Below are 19941 nucleotides of genomic sequence, written 5' to 3'. Positions count from 1 at the left end.
TCATGGACCCCAAATTTTTTTTTCGCTGACGTAGACACCTTGCAGGTTGTCATAGACCCCTAGGGGTCGATATAGACCACGGAATCAATGGTTTAGCCGTTGATCATAATAATATGAAGACCAAAAGTGTATAGTATATGATGATCTTGCCTTTTACCAACGTTTTCACTTGAAAAAACAAACTGCTTTGCATCTACTAGGTGAAATAAAAGAGCAAATTGAATTACCTACTAATAAGTAAGTTGTAAAATTTTTATCAATAATAGAATTATCAAAAACTTTTATTTAATTTTTAGAGGTTTATAATTTATGACATTAAAAATAAAATAAATACAACAATAAAAATTAATTGGCGCTCCGGGGCGACTTCATTGATTTCAGTGGCGCATTTGCTTTTTCAGCTGCAAGAAAACCTGGAAAAACCTGCAGCACCACATCATCTGAAGATCTTGATCCAACAATGTCCTCTCTCTCATAAAACAAAATGTAGGGTGTCTCCAGAGGCTCCAATAAATTCAATGCATCGCCAGAACAGTTCGTGACACGACTATCGTCAAACTTAAACCAGTCCGTTTCTTCTTTGACCAAGGCGTAATAATGAGGTGGGTGTATTACACCATTACAACAATTATTGTTGACTTAAGATTCTACGCATCAGGAAATGTGCAAATAATAGTATCAGATTTTATGGGAGTTTCTTGAAGTTCAGCTAGCAGGATTATCAAAAAGGTGTCTATTGCTATTGTCTCACTAGCGTGACAACACATTCGCATGTATGAAAATAATCGAGAAATGGAAGAAGCAGTTGAAAAATTTTATGAAATAGCTTCATTTACCAAAACCATTGGAGCAAATGATAGTTAAAATTGATTCTCCTGGTGGACATGATGCAGAAATATTCAGATGTAGAAAATCTTATTTTGCATTAAATGTTTAGACAGTAAGTGATGCTAAATTCAAAATAAGAGATATTGTTGTGAGATGGCTAGGATCGGTGCACGACCAAACAATTTTTAATACTAACAGTTTAAAGCAAAAATTTGAATGGTGTATTTGGTCAGTATATGCTACTTGGTGACAGTGGATATTCTCTATAGCCATATGACTAATTAACAACAAACTAGGACACCTGCTGAAAATTTATACAATGAATCTGTAATAAGGACTCGAAATGTAGTAGAACGTCAATACGGTTTATGGAAAAGATGATTTCCCGTTTTGAGATTTGGTATGAGATTAAAACTAGAAATCACAATGGCTGAAATAGTCGCAACTGCAGTTCATCATAACATTGCCATTGATATGAATGATAACTTTACTGAAGAGGATGAAATAGAGGAAAACAATGAGGATGTATTACCCTCCATGGAAAATAATCCAAATATTGCAGAAAACAAGGAATTTGATAATTAATGAACATTTTGCTAGATTGTAAATACTAATAATAATTAAAAAAGTCACAGTTTTATGAAACATTTAATTATTTCAATTGTTTTTCTTTTAATTTTATTTCCAAATCCAATAAAATCATTTTTTTTAAATGTTCTTCTTCTTCTCTCTCCCTTCTCCTTGATCTCTCCTTCTCCTCTGCTTCTACTCTTTTTTCAAGAAGCTCCTTCTTCTTTTTATAATATTCTACTTTTACATTTATGAAATCGCTATCCAAGCTGTTATTTAAACCCACCACCGTTTTCATATTTATTACATTTAGGGTTGCTTCTGTAACATGATCTAATTCAATTTTTATTGCGGGACCACCCCCTGTTCCCCTCATGTATGATTTTTGTTTTGCCATTTCCTTTTTGGCTTTTGTTTTTAGATTATCAAATTTTGATTTAATCTGAGATATACTTCTTACTTGTAGATTTCTAGAGTTAAAGCTGGAAAGTACTTTGCGCCAAGCCTCTTCCTAAAACCATATTTAAATTTATATTGAGGTATCTAACTACATAAATATATATAGTTTTAATTTATTATTACAAGTTCACACCCTTCACTCTTGATGAAGTAAAATTAGGGTTATGATTATATAAGCGTGTATTCTACAATAAATAAAATACACACAAAAAATTGGTTGTAGTTGTAATACATACCTTTTCTGCATTAGTTACTTTATTAGTAATTTTGCATTCTAAAATATGCTTGAATTTTTCAATTTCTTGTATTAAATTCATTTCTTCCTCTCGAGAAAAATTTGACGAGCGAACTTTCTTATTATTTTTCAACATTTTCATTTCTGTCCAAATAAATCGTCCTCACAAATAACAAAAATACCAAACACCACAACTCTTAACCTTATTCATTCAAACACGGAACGGAAATACTCGCCAAATATGACAAATCGTGTCAAAATCCATGAATTCCAGGTTAACCAACATCTTAAAAATTACTTAAAAGATACTTTATGGAAAGAGCACTTTGATGATTAATTATGAACTTATGATGTACTGTTTGGAACCTTTGGTGTAGTAATGAATATTACTGGAGTTTTTTCCCAACACCAAAGCGTTATTTTTAACACCTCGACACGTGTTTCAATCCCCAAGTGATCATTTTCAAGAAGAAGATAAAACTGGAAACTTCGCGAAACTAAAGCTATTTATGCTATACAGATTATATCATACAGGTATACCACCCTAAATTAATTTTACAATTAGCCTTATCTATTATTTTACAATATATCCTTATGTAATGTTTAAATGTTATACCTAGCTATATATAAAACAATTTTCAGCTATATAAAAATTAATTTCACAATATTGCCTATCCAAATATATTTACAATGTGTCCTTATGTAGTAATCAGTAAACCCAACAATATTATTTTAACAAGCTATATAGTATATAGTATGCTATTTGGTATTGGTCCGTCATCGTTATTCATAATACTATTATGTTTACTTATTTCCACACTCTCATAGGCATCTAGTTGCCTGTTGTTGTTAACTTGTCTAACTAATCTTAATGAACTGAAGTAAGTCTATGGAATGGTTTTGTTGCAAAATATGGTTTCTTTTGATGTTAGTTCCTTATTTCCTAGCGTCCCAATTCCACAGACCTTGCAATAGCTCAGGGAATTACTAGAGAAAAATAATTTCAATAATAACGAAATCGATGAATTCGTTTCTCTTACTAATTTGTGTATGAAACAAAATCGGTTCCAGGTAGAAGGTTGCTTTTATGAACCAACAGGAAGGAACGGCCATGGGAAATCCCTTGTCCCCCTACCTGGCAGACCTGTTCATGAGCAGATTCAAAATGGAAACCAAAGAAAAGTCAAAGTATTTTACTAGGATTTGGCTAAGCTATCTGGATAATATTTTCGCGATATTCGATACCAAAAAATAAAATATTGAGGACTTTGTTTCCTTTTTAAATAATAGATGTTCATCAAAAAAATTCACGTTTGAGTTAGAAAATAAGGGACAACTACCATTTCTTGACGTTTTGGTAATGAGGAGCCAATATGGAGGGTTATACGATATATGTAGAAAAGAAACAAGCCCGTACAGGTATATTCATGATAGTTCACATCACTGTGGACAGCACAAACGGGCTGGGTTGAATTTTTTGGTGCATCGTCTTTTGACTTTCCCTCTAACACATGATAGGTTCACAAAGAAAAACGTACAATACAGGAAATAGCAGCCACTAACGGTTTCTCGAGGGGTATTGTAGATGACATAATAAGGAAGAAGAAGTTTAGCTTAAGAATGAACGAAATCTCGACTTTCAGAAAGGATAAAAATCAAGATAAATACATCTCGGTTCCATACCATCAATATACGAAGAACTTGGGAAAGATTTTCAAGGAACTAGGTATGAAGGTGGTATTTAAAACAAGTCATACACTACAGAGCCTTTTGGGAAGTCCAAAAGACAAAGTCGAGAATTCGAAAAAGTCTGGAATTCACGAAATTGAATGTAAGGACTGCGATGCAAATTATTATGGACAGACAAAAAGATCTATTAAAGTGAGATATAAGGAACACATAGCACACTTAAAATTGGGAAGACCTGAAAAATCAGCAGTCGCCCATCATATTTTGCAACAAAACCATTCCATAGACTTCAGTTCATTAAGATTAGTTAGACAAGTTAACAACAGGCAACTAGATGCCTATGAGAGTGTAGAAATAAGTAAACATAATAATATTATGAATAACGATGAGGGACCAATACCAAATAGCATACTATATAGCTTGTTAAAATAATATTGTTGGGTTTACTGATTACTACATTAGGACACATTGTAAATATATTTAGATAGGCAATATTGTGAAATAAATTTTTATATAGCTGAAAATTGTTTTATATACAGGCTGATTCACGGTGGATGGCACATTAGACGTTTCTGGTGAACCAAACAACGGATCACTTTGAAAATTTAATGAAGGGCATATTCGGACATTCTCTAGCCAACTAAAATATTTTCGACAATGCGGTGTTGCCGCTTCTATTAGAAAGCAGTAGCAACTTTGATTTTTCAAATGGAACACTCTGTATATAATATTATTTTTGGAATCTCCAACAATTGCCCGACAACTTTTCTTGATATTTCCCTATACCTATCTGTTACCGTTTTCGAAATAAAAATTAATTTCAATTTTTTTCTTCGAAAATCATGACTTCTAAAAATGCCGATATCTTTTAGTTAAGAAGTACTATGATATCGAAATTTGGTTTGGAGTTAGGTAATACTTGGACACTTCCCACACGTCAGCCTAATCTCCGTTACTTCAATACAGGGTGGTAAAAAAATACAGTTTTTTCGTTTGCTTGAAAAAGTTGCTGAAATTTGATTATTTTGAATGGAACACCCTGTATATTATTGAAAATTCGGAAAGCTGCTGAAATTTGCTTTCTTTCTATGTATATCATACCTATACCTAACTAGTCAAGTTTCGGACTTATGAACATTTATTTGTGAAAATGTCCCTTCAGAATGGTATTTCCATTCGGTATTTGGTAAGCAGGCCATGATTACTATTTGACAGTAGCGTTGTGACATTCTCCTAATAATATCGACATTTTCGTCACTTCAGAAGTTGCAAATACCTTCAAAACAATGGAACAAAACTATTCAAACGAGGTTCTTATGAATTTGTTTATTATTTTTGGACAGTGTGACAAAATTATCAGCAGAACATGTAGAAAGTTCAATGAAATGTATCCGAATCTACCGCCAATGAACCTCAAGAAATTTATACGAATTCAGAACAATTTCAATATGTTTGGATAAACTTTAAAAAAGCACCAAGAAACTTGAAATTGGAAATATTGATATGAATAATTATAAAAAAGTAAAACAATCATGTGGAATATTTCAAAATATGTTCGAATCGCTGGCCGTTCACTTCCAAGCACTTTAAAATGCGGGTGTTGACTGCTTTCGTGGTGGCAGATCTGATTTCATTGGGATCCAAATCTTCAAATGTTTGGACAATCCTTTCTAACAATTCATCTTTCGAACGCACGGGTATTTTGTAAACTTTTTCTTTAAACGTTCCCCACAAATGAAAATCTAATGGATTAAGATCGGGTGATCTCGCTGGCCAATTCCATGGTCCCAAGCGCGTCAAATAGTCTATCCAGTTCTGCGCTCACTTCTCTTGTGCAATGTGCAGGAGCTCCGTCTAGTTGATACCAACAGTTTCGATAATCTTCGAGTGGCAGATTATCCACGAAACTGTCTACAGTATCCTCCAAAATATTCAGGTAGCTTTCTGGATGTTAATGACTCCTCGTATATCACGTATCTCAATTTGTTGTCCATCAACATGCAGAAGACATTAAAACTAAATTTTTCTTGAAATCCGGCTTCTTTTGTGACGTAAGGATTTTCACTGGACCAATAATGACGATTTTTTCTATTGAAAATCCCTTCTCTCGAAAATTTCGATTCATCAGTCCAAATAATTTTATTTAAAAAAAGTAGATCTTCTTGAATGCGTGTCAACAATATTTCACAAAATTCTACTCTCTGTTGAGGATCTTGAGGCTTCATTGCTTGAATTTTGGTGAATTTATAATCATGCATTTTATGTCTTCGCAAGATTCTTTGAACCGATGAATATTTTATACCCAAATTTTCTTCAGCACTTCTTATCGATGACTCGGGAAATGCGTGAAAATATGCTAAGCCATTAATCTGGTTGTCTTCGAAAGTTACGGGTCGAGGCAAGTTTCTTGGTGCTTTTAAAGTTGATCCAAATGCATTGAAATTGTTCTGAATTCGTATAAATTTCTTGAGGTTCATTGACGGTAGATTCGGATACATTTCATTGAACTTTCTATATGTTCTGCTGATAATTTTGTCACACTGTCCAAAAATAATAAACAAATTCATAAGAACTTCGTTTGAATAGTTTTGTTCCATCGTTTTGAAGGTATTTGCAACTTCTGAAGTGACGAAAATGTCGATATTATTAGGAGAATGTCACAACGCTACTGTCAAATAGTAATCATGGCCTGCTTACCAAATACCTAATGGAAATACCATTCTGAAGGGACATTTTCACAAATAAATGTTCATAAGTCCGAAACTTGACTAGTTAGGTATAGGTATGATATACATAGAAAGAAAGCAAATTTCAGCAGCTTTCCGAATTTTCAATAATATACAGGGTGTTCCATTTAAAATAATCAAATTTCAGCAACTTTTTCAAGCAAACGAAAAAACTGTATTTTTTTACCACCCTGTATTGAAGTAACGGAGATTAGGCTGACGTGTGGGAAGTGTCCAAGTATCACCTAACTCCAAACCAAATTTCGATATCATAGTACTTCTTAACTAAAAGATATCGGCATTTTTAGAAGTCATGATTTTCGAAGAAAAAAATTGAAATTAATTTTTATTTCGAAAACGGCAACAGATAGGTATAGGGAAATATCAAGAAAAGTTGTCGGGCAATTGTTGGAGATTCCAAAAATAATATTATATACAGAGTGTTCCATTTGAAAAATCAAAGTTGCTACTGCTTTCTAATAGAAGCGGCAACACCGCATTATCGAAAATATTTTAGTTGGCTAGAGAATGTCCGAATATGCCCTCCATTAAATTTTCAAAGTGATCCGTTGTCTGGTTCACCAGAAACGTCTAATGTGCCATCCACCGTGAATCAGCCTGTATAGCTATAACATTTAAACATTACATAAGGACATATTGTAAAATAATAGATAAGGCTTATTGTAAAATTAATTTAGGGTGGTGTACCTGTATGGTTGATATACCTGTATGGTTTACCTGTATGATATATCTGTATAGTATAAATAGCTTCAGTTTCGCGAAGTTTCCAGTTTTATCTTCCTCTTGAAGATGATCACTTGGTGATCGAAAGACGTATCGAGGTGTTAAAAATAACGATTTGGTGTTGGGAAAAAACTCTAGTATTATTCATTAATTATGAAACCAAATGACGGAAACAGATACTTTGAAGGGGTCTTTAGTTTAAAGTCTCCTTTCGGTAAAGTGGACTTTAGATGCTGATTATGAAATCGGCCGTAAATTGCCTTTGAAATCCAACAAACATGACCCATAGCCCCTGGGCATTTGAAAGAAAAATAATTTTCTGGGAATAATTCCCAGAAATATGGACGACAGTTCCAAAAATGCTCAGTAATCACTTGCATGAAATTCCTGCAAAAATAATTTAGAACTATACATTTATTGAAGAAATATCGAGGGTTTTCTTTGCATAAAAACTTTTCAAAGAATTTGTTCAGATATTCTACTAAACGTAAACTTTACCTGCATATAATTTTCTATGAAAGCTCATATCTCCGCAATTTTATCTGACAAACCTAGTGTCTGACCGAAACCAGTTTTTACGACCAAAACTGAAAACGAATTTCGGCAACGGTCTCAGTTTCGGCCAAAATCGAAACCGAAACTTCCTTTCAAGGATTATGTTTTGAGGGAAAAATAAAGAAAACGTTATTATTTTATCTTTAAATCACAACGTTATGCACTCTTCGACATTTTTACATATTAGTTGTTACCTAATATCACAATAGTCACGACATGATTAGGCACGTGGAAGCGGCAAAATGTCTTCGTCGCTTGTATTTAATTCAACGCGCCGAACATGATCGATCACAGCGCGGGAACTTCCAAATGCGGTTTCGGAGTTTCGGAAGGTTTGCCACCGAAACTAAACCTAAACCCGTTTTTTTGCCGAAACTCGAACGAAACCGAACTTTCGGTCGGACACTAGACAAACCATTAGCAATAGCAGTATCGTCTGTACCCGCTTTATATTTTAATTTACCAATCTTATTCCACAAACTTTCGAATCTGTTGAAGATTGGCACATTCGGACCCATTTGTTTGGACCAATGAACTTCAAAAATACTTTCAAACACATGATGCCGGCATGGCAACCAAATGAGTTTTTGACAATGCTTTTTTTAGTCAATACCAGCACCATGATGGATGGAAATTTTATCAAAAAATTTAAATAAGAAACTGAAAATCCAATTCAGGCTAACTACAAATTTAACTTTTATTATGTTTTACCAACTTCATAAAAAAAAAGTTTAACTGAAAAACTGTAACGACGATTTAATGTTTTGGAGCAAGAAAAAATTTCTTTGAACAGAAAAATTGTTACTTCCTAAATATTTTCTCAAGTTAAAAAAAAATTGTTATTTAACGCAGATTCTTTTCTCTCTGAATTGTAATATAAATGATATATCAAGCGCTTAACATGATGGCGAGCGATCGCGCAGGTATACACTCTCCCAACTAAATTCCTATTGGATTACTATAAGCCCCATGCCGGCCAGTGTCGTATCTATAGTTAGTTTTAATTAGGGTAGCAAATGGAACTTGACTTCTTTGTAATTTATTTTCCTATTTTATTCAGTATTATAGCTAGTAGTACAGTTCATTAAAATGGTATATAATCATACACTCTTGATGACTGGTTTTTTGTTAGGCGACGACATTTTTTCAGAAACAACTCAAATTATTCAGACTGCCATATGCCAACAGCTTTAGAGGACAAGTAATGATACGCCTATGCACAGAGCATTTGTATGTCTTACAAAAGCTGTAGTGGGGGTTATATTGAAAATGAGTTTGTACGCATGGGGGCGGGCACGCCATCACGTTTGGCGCTTGCTATACCACTGTTTGGAGGTGCAGCATCAAAACACATTGCTTTTATATAGCGACTAACACCCCGTTGGTTAAGAGTTGAGTGCACAGCCAATATTGATTCATTCCAATTCTAGAATTCATTTTTGGTACTTCAAGTAGTTATTATTCTCCACACGATGAGTAGTACTATTGTTCAGGTCAACACTTTGAAGGTTGATTCCAGCACTCTTCAAAGTTACAGCCAAAATATAAATAGCATTTATACTACTTACATCAGCATGATCTAATGCAAGGACTCTATATGGTGTACTGTAGTCTGGGTTGAACCGCGTCTGTAGTTTTCATCTGTTTAACGTTTCGGCTTCTACTTCGAAGCCATTTTCAAGAACCATTTGAAACTGAAGTTTCATGACATATAATATTATATATAATATGCCTCCGGAGAGGTGCATATGATATGCCCAAGCTCTGCTGAAAATACCAAGCCCTTGCCTCTCACGTGCAACCCACGATTTTGTAGGTACCTGCGGCAGACGGAAAAACAACAAATATATATATATATATATATATATATATATATATATATATATATATATATTTCTATATATATATATATTTCTATGTATATATATATATATATATATATTATATATTATTATATTATAATATTAAATTCTACAAAAAGGATTTGAAGCTTTACATCAATGATATGGAAATCATACCCGAAATCCCCCCCTGCGGTCAGCAACTACTCCCTCTATTTTTTTCAATGGCATGGGGGGTCGAGTGGTACATCATTTGAAAGGTCTTTTGTCCCTTTATTACTTTTGTGATTTTTTTTTCGAAATTGGTTAATTCGTTATTGAGAAATTGAATGTTGAACGTTTCATTTAAGAAAAAACAGAAAATTCGCTGTCGTTCATTTTAATGAGGAAATCAATAACAAATAATAATATCAGTGGAAACAAAATCAACGGATAAATTGTTCAAAATGACCTCCACCTAGTTCCATACAATAATACAGTCTACTCTCGGAAAGCGTTCTGTAGTCCAACTTAGCAAGAGGAATGAAATAATCTGAAAAAATTCCGAATTTCAAATATGGAATATCATTGACTTTAGGTCAATGATGGCCACTATCTTGCACTGATGAGTGGCTAATGAGCCCGAAACCGGTCTGCAAATATGCCAGTTCCAAAATTGAAGGTCGACTCTTTCAGTTGTATTGTCAATTGCATATGCAGGAAATTTTCTGTGAAGATTCCTGCAGACTGTGAAGATTCCTGAAGACGCCTGTCGAATATAATCCAACGCCCTTCGTGATATTAGCCAGGGGAGTAGTTGTTTTCGATAGGCGTCAGTCCATTCAGCCTACTGTGTAGGTATATTCGAGACTGGCTTGAACGTTTAAAGTTAACTTCTTCAGATTTGTTTACTGACAGTCTTCAAGCATAGCCCACTGACCAATAAGAAAATTTCGATAATAGGTTGCAACAATTTATATTCTTCAGTAGAATAAACCATATTGGAACCAGTGAACAAAGGTGACTGAATAATAATTCGTGAAGAAGTGACAGTGGCCAACTATCTACTTTTTGTTCTGCGACAACTAGATTCAATAAAAACTACCAGTGTAGAAAAACTAACAGTTTCGTCCATTTCAAAACGTTTACTACTAATTAAATAAATTCTACAAATCTAGAAGGCCTGCTACAGAGAATTGTTCGGGAATGCCGATTTCTGACTCCGGACATCTTCAATAATGTAAGGAACGCTTTCGAAAGTATACTGTATTATTGTATGGAACTAGATGGAGGTTATTTTGAACACTTCATCCGCTGATTGTGTTGCCATTGATATTACTTTTGTTGATTTCCTCAAAAAAATGAACAACAGCGAATTTTCTGTATTTTCTTTGATCAAACTTTCAACATTTAATTTCTCAATAACGAATGAATCAATTTCGAAAAAAATTACAGAAGTAATAGAGGGACAAAAGTCCTTTCAAATGATGTATCACTCGACCCCGCATGCCTTTGAAAAAAATAGGGGGGTTAGTTGCTGACCGCAGGGGTGTGAAGTTTCGGGTATGATTTCCATATCAAAATTAGTCCCTCTAGAAATTAAAATTGAAGTGATCTTTGGAACTTTCGATTACACGTCCGTTACCCGAACTCAACGAAATTCGTGGAAAGAACACTCCATAAATGGAGACAAACCGTGGACACGTATTTCTGGCTATTGGCCTCATCAGCGCGGTGCAGCCAATTGCAAAGATGGACAACAATTGGTTACCAAAAATGAAGAACATTACATATGCACGGTATCACCAACAAGAGCTAACCGCACATTTGTGGTTTCAAGAAGCCTTTTTCCTGAAGTACGAAAAATCACTCACTAGCAGCGCTAGTAGTTCGGTAGGGACAAACACTGCCTAATCCTCATATGGTAAAGTACAATTAAAAAAGAATGTTTTTAACAGAAGATGTTCCTGGACAAAACTAAAATTTGCAACTGTAAAGGATAACAGTGCTGTAACTTGTAACATTAAAACGTTGGCTTGCATGCCGTAATTTAAAAGTAACTGAAAAAAGTTAAATAATAGACAGGTTACTATACAGACTCTAGTAAAAGAGTAGCGGTAGATTCAAACTGTAATAAACGAAATTTGAAATAATAATGAATTTCAGATTTATGAGTGAAATATGAATCAAATATACTTAGATAGTAATGAAATAAATTTAAATAAATATAATAAATGAATATAATTTAATAAACGATTGAGGTTATATCTCATTCTAATCAATGATAATTAACTATGAAAAATTTACTATTCATTTCATGTTTAGAGCATACATATTATTATTTATTTATTTTTTGCACTGTTAAATCCACTCTCCTCGAAGCATGTATCCATTTCTTACATCTAACCTCGTTAATATGAGGTTTTATAAATGGTATAAAAAACACGTTTTCATCCGGGTATCGATTATCCGACGTACAATTCGCAAAACAGCAATGCTTTGTTGGCATTATACTAGCACAAAATAATTTTATCCGATTAATATTTTTAAATAATAAATTAATATTACGTAGATAGCATTGTTTTAGATGTGAATAGTTTATGTTTGTCCCTACTACTAGTGCTGCCTCTCGTGACACGTTCGCTGTACTATTCTCAGGAAAAAGGCTCATTAGAAGACCAATCTATCTTTTCCTGAAAACCTGCCCATGCTGGAAACATATCAAATGGTTTTTCCCAAGTAATTTTATTTTTCTACAGCATCAGATTAACATTTATCAAAATTCACTTTTAATTTCCTCAGGTCAAGTAGGTTGAGGTTGTGGACTTCGGAACCCAAAGTAACATAAAGTCGTCACTTATACTCAGAGGCGTCTAATGAATCCTAAAAAAAACTTCGTTATAAAGTTGATTATTTGTTAGGAATTAAATAACACTTTATTGTGAGATTTCCACTTTACAGCTACCAAACCGGACACAACTCTAACACATGTTAGCAATAGCTTCCTCAAGAATTTTCATGAAGTATCGGCCAATTCCTTTATATAATTTTTAGGCGATTGGAGAATGGAGAGGAATTACCGCGGGAGGATGCCCAAATCATCCTTTGTCATATCCATATAACCCAAAATATAGGATTGAAATTGAATCGGTTTGGCACAGTAATCAATTGCTCATTGAATTGAAAGGACCAAAGCAGTATCAAATTGGATTTGAAGTGATTTTCGTCCACGTTAACGACCCACAAATCACTGCTCCTTTCAAAACAATATCATCTGGCTCATACAGGTAAGTGTTCAGATTAGATAGAATTGTTTAAAAAAGGGTTTTGTGACTGCCCTTCAGGGGCTAAATATCATTATCATTAGTTTAAAGACACCCAAGAGAGAATTGGAAGCTCGTAATTAATACCTCCATGATATTTCTATCATTTTTGAACTGCCTTTCCGAATATCTAGCTCAGTGTTCTGTCAGGAAAAAAAATTACAGAATTGGACTCGGAATCAAGCTGTGGATTATGATCATTTCAAATCTGAACGGAATTTTCAGCAGTATTAGGTTGCATATGAGAGTATTGTTACGTTTTCCCCCGTGGGTTTACTATTAATTGACTACACTGAACAATTATCAAACTCAACTTTATTTTACTTCAAATACAACAAACACTCAACACTAAAACTTCAACTATTATTCAAATGTATATTTGAATAATATGACATTTGAATAATAATCTAATCTAATCGCTCCGCGATCTAATAAGGTGAGAGACATTTGAATAATGTACTGCACTGCAACTTCCACTTGACTGTCTCGATGGGTGAGTGGATGGCGCTTATATTTGAAAATCGAAGGAAGTAAAAAATTATCCGAAATTATATCGAAGTCAGTGGAATATTCGCCGAAAATTCCATCGATTCGGTAGGAACAGCTGCGAAATGTCGGTCAAATTGCGCGCGCTCTTCGCCACGTCACCATTGGTTTATGGCTACCAGTAGCGGCCGGCGTTATTTTCTGCGGCCATTGAGAGGAGTCTTGATTAGATTAGATTTAATTTTCAATTCGATACATCATTGCTCTAATAATATGATAATATTAGTTATATTATTTGTATAGATATCAATCGTTCGAGGCTTGCAGAAAGAGAAAAAAGTCGACTGGGGTCTAAGATGCATTATGAAAAAAGAGGGGAAATCCAAATTAAAATTTACTACAAAAATTTTTTCAATATTATATAACGGATGATGGTGCAATAATTTTTGCAGATCTTATTTGATTATTCAATAAAATTCGTTTCATTTCATGTGGTGGATGATTATAAATTTTGATTCCTGTACAAAGAGGTTCATTGACAGATTTCTATCTGTCAATAGTCTATATCGGTTTTATAGAATACTGATATCTGGATCTAGGAGTCTGTAGGTTATTCCTTTCATTATGTGTCAATATTGATATTTTGTGAATGTACACATTAGTAAGTGTAAGTATCTTATGTACTTTGAAATAATTTCTGAAAGACATTCTATAACTGAAACCAAACAATATACAAATAACTTGTTTTTTAATTAATTATGTGGTATGCACATGAGTTGACACACCCCAGAATTAAATGCTGTACTGTGACAAACTGTGACAGTAGGCATAATACACTGATATGGCTGCTCCCACATTGATGTTTATTGTAGTGGTGCATATTGCATAAATTGCTTTACACAATTTTGAGTTGAATTGTTTAATATATTCATAGAATAGACTAGAATTTATTCGTCATTAAAAATTTTACAATTGCATTGCATTACATAACACTTATAAAATTTTATCAGGCTAGTCAAACGTGAGCGCTAGGCTATAATATAAATAGATACATACATGTACATTACAAAAATAAAAGAAAAGCATTTTATTGACTTATATTAAGAGATTAAAAATTCTTGCACAGAAGAAAATGCATTCTTTGCTAGGTGACTGTATAGTCTCGTTTTAAATGTTGGCAGACTGCATTTATTTCCAAATAGTTTGACTGCATGGTTATAGTAAATGATGCCTTGATAACTCGCAGATAACTGCCCCACCGCCAAACGTGAGTAGGGTAGTCTCAATTCGTTACCCCTTCGTGTGTTGTAGTTATGGCACATATTATTTTTTGTGTAGTGAGATTAATTTTTTTTAATACTTACAGCTACTACATATATGTATAGGCAGGGAAGAGTAAGTATGAACAGCTGAGTGAATGTTTTCTTACATGATTCTTTATACTGAAGTCCAGCTAGGTATCTTATCACTTTTTTTTGGAGTTCAAATGGTTTCATGGCATGAACTGAGTTTCCCCAGAAGGGCAATCCCTAAGATAAAATAGACTGCACAAGTCCTTAATATATTAATTTTATCACTTCCATCGAGACAGTTCCATGTAATTGTCTTTTATAAAACATATGCTGCTTAGTTTTGTTACTATATTTTCTATTTGTACTTCCCATGTTAGTTTTTGATCGATGATTACACTTAAATATTTGAAGTGACTTATATGCTCAATGGACTTGTTGATTTTGATTTATTATCGACGACAAGTCCCAAAAACTTTGATGACTCAGATGGGCTCATTTGATTATTATTAATAACGAGTTCCACATCCAATACGTCGCGGTAAAGGTGTGTTTTGTTTGAGTTAGGTGTCATTTTATTTGATGCGAACCATTCATCACGCTTTGTCATGCTTTGTGCAGTAGGTGCTACATGCTCAAATTCATTATTTTAGATTATGATACCAGTAGCATCTGCGAAGAATGTAAACGAGACTGCCGGAAAATTGCAAATGATTTCATTAACATAAATCAAAAAAAGGGAGGATCCTAGGATGGAATATTGTGGTACACCTGCTCTCACAACACTGCTTTCTGAGTTATGATAATGAACCAAGTCGTTGTGTGTCTCTTCAATGCTAAGTAACATCTTACGTTCGAAAAGATAGTTTTTGAAGCATTCCAGCGGGACGCCACATATACTGTAATTTGATCAGCAATAAAGCGTGATCCACTAACATAAACCAGTCCATTTCGTCTTTGACCAAGGCGTAATAATGACCAAATTCAACGCCAGAACCACAGTGAACAATGACTGCATGAATATTATAATAGTGGTCTGCTAGGTTGAAATGTTCATCTATTTCGAACCTTCCAAAGAGTTTCTTGCTTCCGTTAGAGGTTGAGTCTTGTTTGAAGATCATCAGTGTTATTATTAGATTGACTGGTGCCTCAGCTATACTTGTTTCCTTATAACAGTCATTTAGTTTGGCGTATGTTTGGCAATACAGTCGATCATCACCTGTTGAAAATTCTATTTTCAGATGATTTAACAATAAGCTTTGCCCGGACTGGTTATTAGTCATATTAGGAAAAGCTAGATGAAGTTCCAGAAATTCAATGAATTAAATAAAAAATACAGAATTATATGATTTTTATATAGTCAGAAACATCTAAAAATTTTCTTATTAAATATGGATAATTTCACATTTTACTGTTTGCCCATATTGATTATTCTGATATTCCTGGGAAGTGATTGATTAATTTTCAGGTGATTTCTAACTCATTTTCTGGTGAGTTTATCATATTGCCAAAATACAAAGCTTTTGCATCACCAATGGTTTTTTCAGAACCTGTTTATATTGATGCATGCTGAACACCTTGAATATCCGTCGACCTTAATATAGACCAATCAACTGGAATCTCTTTAATATGCCATTATGGCAGACATAAAGGATATTCCACAAGATAATCTACAGGTACGATTACAAAGTTCCACATTCCGGCCAGGGTATGCCTACAGGTTATCTGGGAGGATCGTGAGAGCGTCTCCTGGCTGGTGGGTCTGCCTCCATGGGAAGGAGTCCCCCTGAAATGCGACACAGGAAACCTATTTCCCAAGCCACAAATTTCTGTTGCTTTATAGTGGCTGACTGCCGCTGTTGACAGAGCAAATGTTCTGTGCATTTTACAGAGACCCACTCTTGCCTGCTGTTATTAAAGATCACCCCAAAAAATAAAAAGTAATCAATCGACTTCGTTAAGAACCTGGATTCATTTGGTCGAGTTTGAATGGTAGTAAGACCCACTCGCCTATCATATTTTGGTGGTGTTCCAATCGTCCTTATTAGTTATCTGATTATCACATTCAAAAAAATTTTAATAGCTGAATTCAGAAAAAAATATAGTTTTTATGTTACAGATATGGATACGTGGTTTTAGAACTGGAAAACATTCCGGCAGGCACACTGAAAGTGATGCCTTCCACATTTATGCCAAATCAGGAGGGACCCTTCATACTACAAATCAAATCATCAGCTATGATACATCTCTTCACGATTTGAATCCTTTCAACTTTAATAAATTCTATAGTATATTTTTTAAGTGATTATCTATCTGTGATTGTTGTTTTTTGGGGGCATTTGTAGTATTATGTAAGATTTTATATGAAATAATTCTGTCCTTTAATTACAATTTGGATAACTATATAAATGATCAAGTATATTTTTTTAATACCGCTCAACTAACTTTTTTATTGATAAGCACAATTCAAAATGTTTATGGTATATATAAATTCACTCACGATATAACATTCATTTAGTCAGTACAGTGGGTGACAATTTAGATGTTGAAAATTGATAAATACATACATATACTTTAACAAAGTGAAACGGACTGAAATATATAAAAATCATCAAGCTAACATTTTACGCCTCACAACAAACATATACTCCCTTTTTTCAAAACAACTAATTAATAATCATAACACTTTATTGTTCACTGTGATACACTTGCTACATGCAGGAAGTCAAAATTATTTGAGTTTAAGTTGAAGTTCAATAAATGTTTAGATTGACCAATTGTACAATAGTGTAATGATACCAATGTAGAAAAATAAGAAAATCTGTTGATTAACACAAAGCTATCAATTGATACAGTGTGACCAGAAGAGTTTGCATAATTTAAGAATTTTGTTCATTAAGAGCTTTATACAAAATTGACTTCGCCATTAATCTCTGCTCCAAATAAGATGAAAAATATTGAAAAAAATATAGTTACGTGATTGTCAATATCTATCGAATTTAATTTTCAATTTTTTTTCAAACTAAATTTTCATTTTGTATGTAACATATCAGCAGGACAAGGTGTTTTAAATTTTTTTCCATTTCTTGTAAATTGAATCACTGTACTGTTGCAAATAATTCTCAGCACAATCTACATACATAAAGCAGTGCTTTATTCCAGACACGTTTTTTTTTTAAGAAATGCTGTATCAAATGTGTGTTTTTCTGTAAAATCAAATGCATATCAATATTAAGATAATAGTTCAACTGAATAGAATTACTTTTTCAAAAAATCATGTATAAAAATTTAACACATTTGAATTTTTTTTCATTAATAACAAACTAGTTTGACTGTGTGCTCATTTGAACCAGTTTCTTGATATTGCTTTCTTTCAGACACAAACTACCTTTTCTAAAATGGATGTTTCATGAAGTTATCCTGGACAGGGTCAAAAACAAATTAAATTTACCTCGCCCGTAACCAAAATTTCAATATCCTTATTTCAATTTTGTAGAAAAACATACATTTAATATAGCGCTACTTTGAAAGAAAGTGTATGGAATAAAACTGTCGAAATTTTTCAATAGTGGTACAATTTAAAAAAAAGGAAGAAATTAAATTCATCGTAGCTAAAATTTTGCATATGGACTAAAAATTGTATTTAGAAAAGTTTTCTAACAACTTTTTTCGATATTTCTAGAAAAAACCCCACTTAAGTTTAATTTTGACAGATAATGCGAATCTTGTGACATTTTTTGTGTCATTTTTTATCCCAGACGAAGCAGAGATTGATTCTGAACTCAAATTTCGAATAAAGCTAGCAATAAAAAAATCCATATAATGCAGACTTTATTGGTCACAGTGTAGATTAAAAAAGGGTCAAATTACACATTTGAAGAGTATCAGCTGACAGATTTGAAAGTGTCAATTCCCAATTTTATTTTTACATCACTGTAATTGCTTGAAATTGATCGATTGATACTTTTTACTGTTTGGCTAGAACCATTACGCCATTGTATATTTGGTTTGTTCAGTACAAGCAAATAGAATTTACCATATATTACTTGAAATCACCTGTATTATTTCCTGTGTTATTGATTTATTCGTGATGGAATTCTCACTGGACAGTTAATAATTTCATTAGTGAATAATTTTAAAATATGAATGAATAATTTATTAGAGAGAAAATAGTTGTATAAAACTTTTTTTTGCAATCTACTTGAGTTTGTTCAAACATTTTATGAAGGGGAAATGTGTTCAGATTTGCAAAAAATATGCCAGATTTTTTTAAACTAGAGTACTTGGTGCAATATGTAATGAAGTTTTTGCTTTAATGTATAAAATACAATTATACCATTTTTAAATCATAGTCTCTAAGGTTTGAATCATTTTGTACTTGTAACTAATTTATTTCAAAAGTAATATTTATTCTTGTAGTTATGTTTTATTATTTTTTTCATTGTATTTACATGTTTAATAGAATTGTTCAACAAGTTATAGATGCTTTATGATGGTTACCGATTTTCGTTATGTTATTAAAGATTGTATTTTCAACAGTTGTATGATTTTCAATTAGCAGAACATTGAAAAGGCATTTTTATTACCTATCAACCTGAAAACTGTTTAGCAAGTCTTGGCTGATTCTTGAAACCATAAGGTTTTGAACACTTCATAATTTAATTGGACTATTAAAAATTCATTCCATCAGCCACCTTCAGTATACTAATGGTAAATCACAACTGCTAGTGACGTACTGCCTTAGCGGCGATGGCGATGGTATATCCCATTATGAAGAGGTCATCTATGGCATATACAGAATATAAAAGATGAATGAGATTTCCCAAGGGGGTTCGATGTAAAGCTAAGTTTCAATAGCGACTGTTGAACGAGATTTGTCTCTATCTTACACTGCAAGGTAACTAGACAAGACCAGAGCTCAAAAACGAAGCATTCATGTTCCAACACCAGGCACTATTGTTTCGAATCGCCAAGGTCACATCAGTGGTGCTAGGATGAATTAAGAATGCATTTCTGCACCATATGTGAGAAATAGGTCGATTATTATTATCTTGACACCTCTCTCACTTTTCGCCATAGTTATATCAGATTAGGTTCCATCTACAAAGAGAGTAACAGGTCTAGGGATATTTTCTCTTATCAACCCGGTATTGGAGTCATTACTGAGGGACTCAAGAGCACACTAGAAATCATCCATCCTTTCTCTGACTTTCCAAA

General features: G+C 33.3%; 2 protein-coding genes across 3 annotated transcripts in view; one reads left to right on the top strand and one right to left on the bottom strand.

Annotated features, from left to right (window-relative positions):
• The window catches only part of LOC111503564 (calpain-7), a 45247-nt gene extending 25987 nt beyond the window's left edge, over positions 1-19260 (top strand). For both annotated transcript variants that reach the window (XM_074180067.1, XM_074180066.1), the window contains 2 exons: positions 12681-12913; positions 16844-19260. In XM_074180067.1, the coding sequence (XP_074036168.1) occupies positions 12681-12913; positions 16844-16985 (375 nt within the window). In that variant the 3' untranslated portion in view covers positions 16986-19260. The remainder of the gene's footprint in view (positions 1-12680; positions 12914-16843) is intronic.
• Positions 1481-2390, bottom strand: LOC141484579 (uncharacterized). The gene is made up of 2 exons (XM_074179544.1): positions 2094-2390; positions 1481-1909 (listed from the first exon to the last, which is right to left on the bottom strand). The coding sequence occupies exons 1-2, from the start codon at positions 2232-2234 to the stop codon at positions 1481-1483; spliced, it is 570 nt and encodes a 189-aa protein (XP_074035645.1). The 5' UTR covers positions 2235-2390.
• Positions 19261-19941: the final 681 nt, after the last annotated feature.

This window comes from Leptinotarsa decemlineata, unplaced genomic scaffold (genome assembly GCF_025532065.1).
Source record: "Leptinotarsa decemlineata unplaced genomic scaffold, Ldec_3_MD MMD2_tig00026282_RagTag_RagTag, whole genome shotgun sequence".
Lineage (NCBI taxonomy): Eukaryota > Metazoa > Arthropoda > Insecta > Coleoptera > Chrysomelidae > Leptinotarsa > Leptinotarsa decemlineata.
Note: the sequence above shows the minus strand (reverse complement) of the source record. Positions and strands in the feature narration are given on the sequence as shown.

Coding starts and splice junctions, on each gene's coding strand:
- LOC141484579 (XM_074179544.1), bottom strand. CDS start 2,234: ATGAAAATGTTGAAAAATAATAAGAAAGTTCGCTCGTCAAATTTTTCT. Junction 1,910..2,093: donor AAGTAACTAATGCAGAAAAG/GTATGTATTACA, acceptor ATATGGTTTTAG/GAAGAGGCTTGGCGCAAAGT.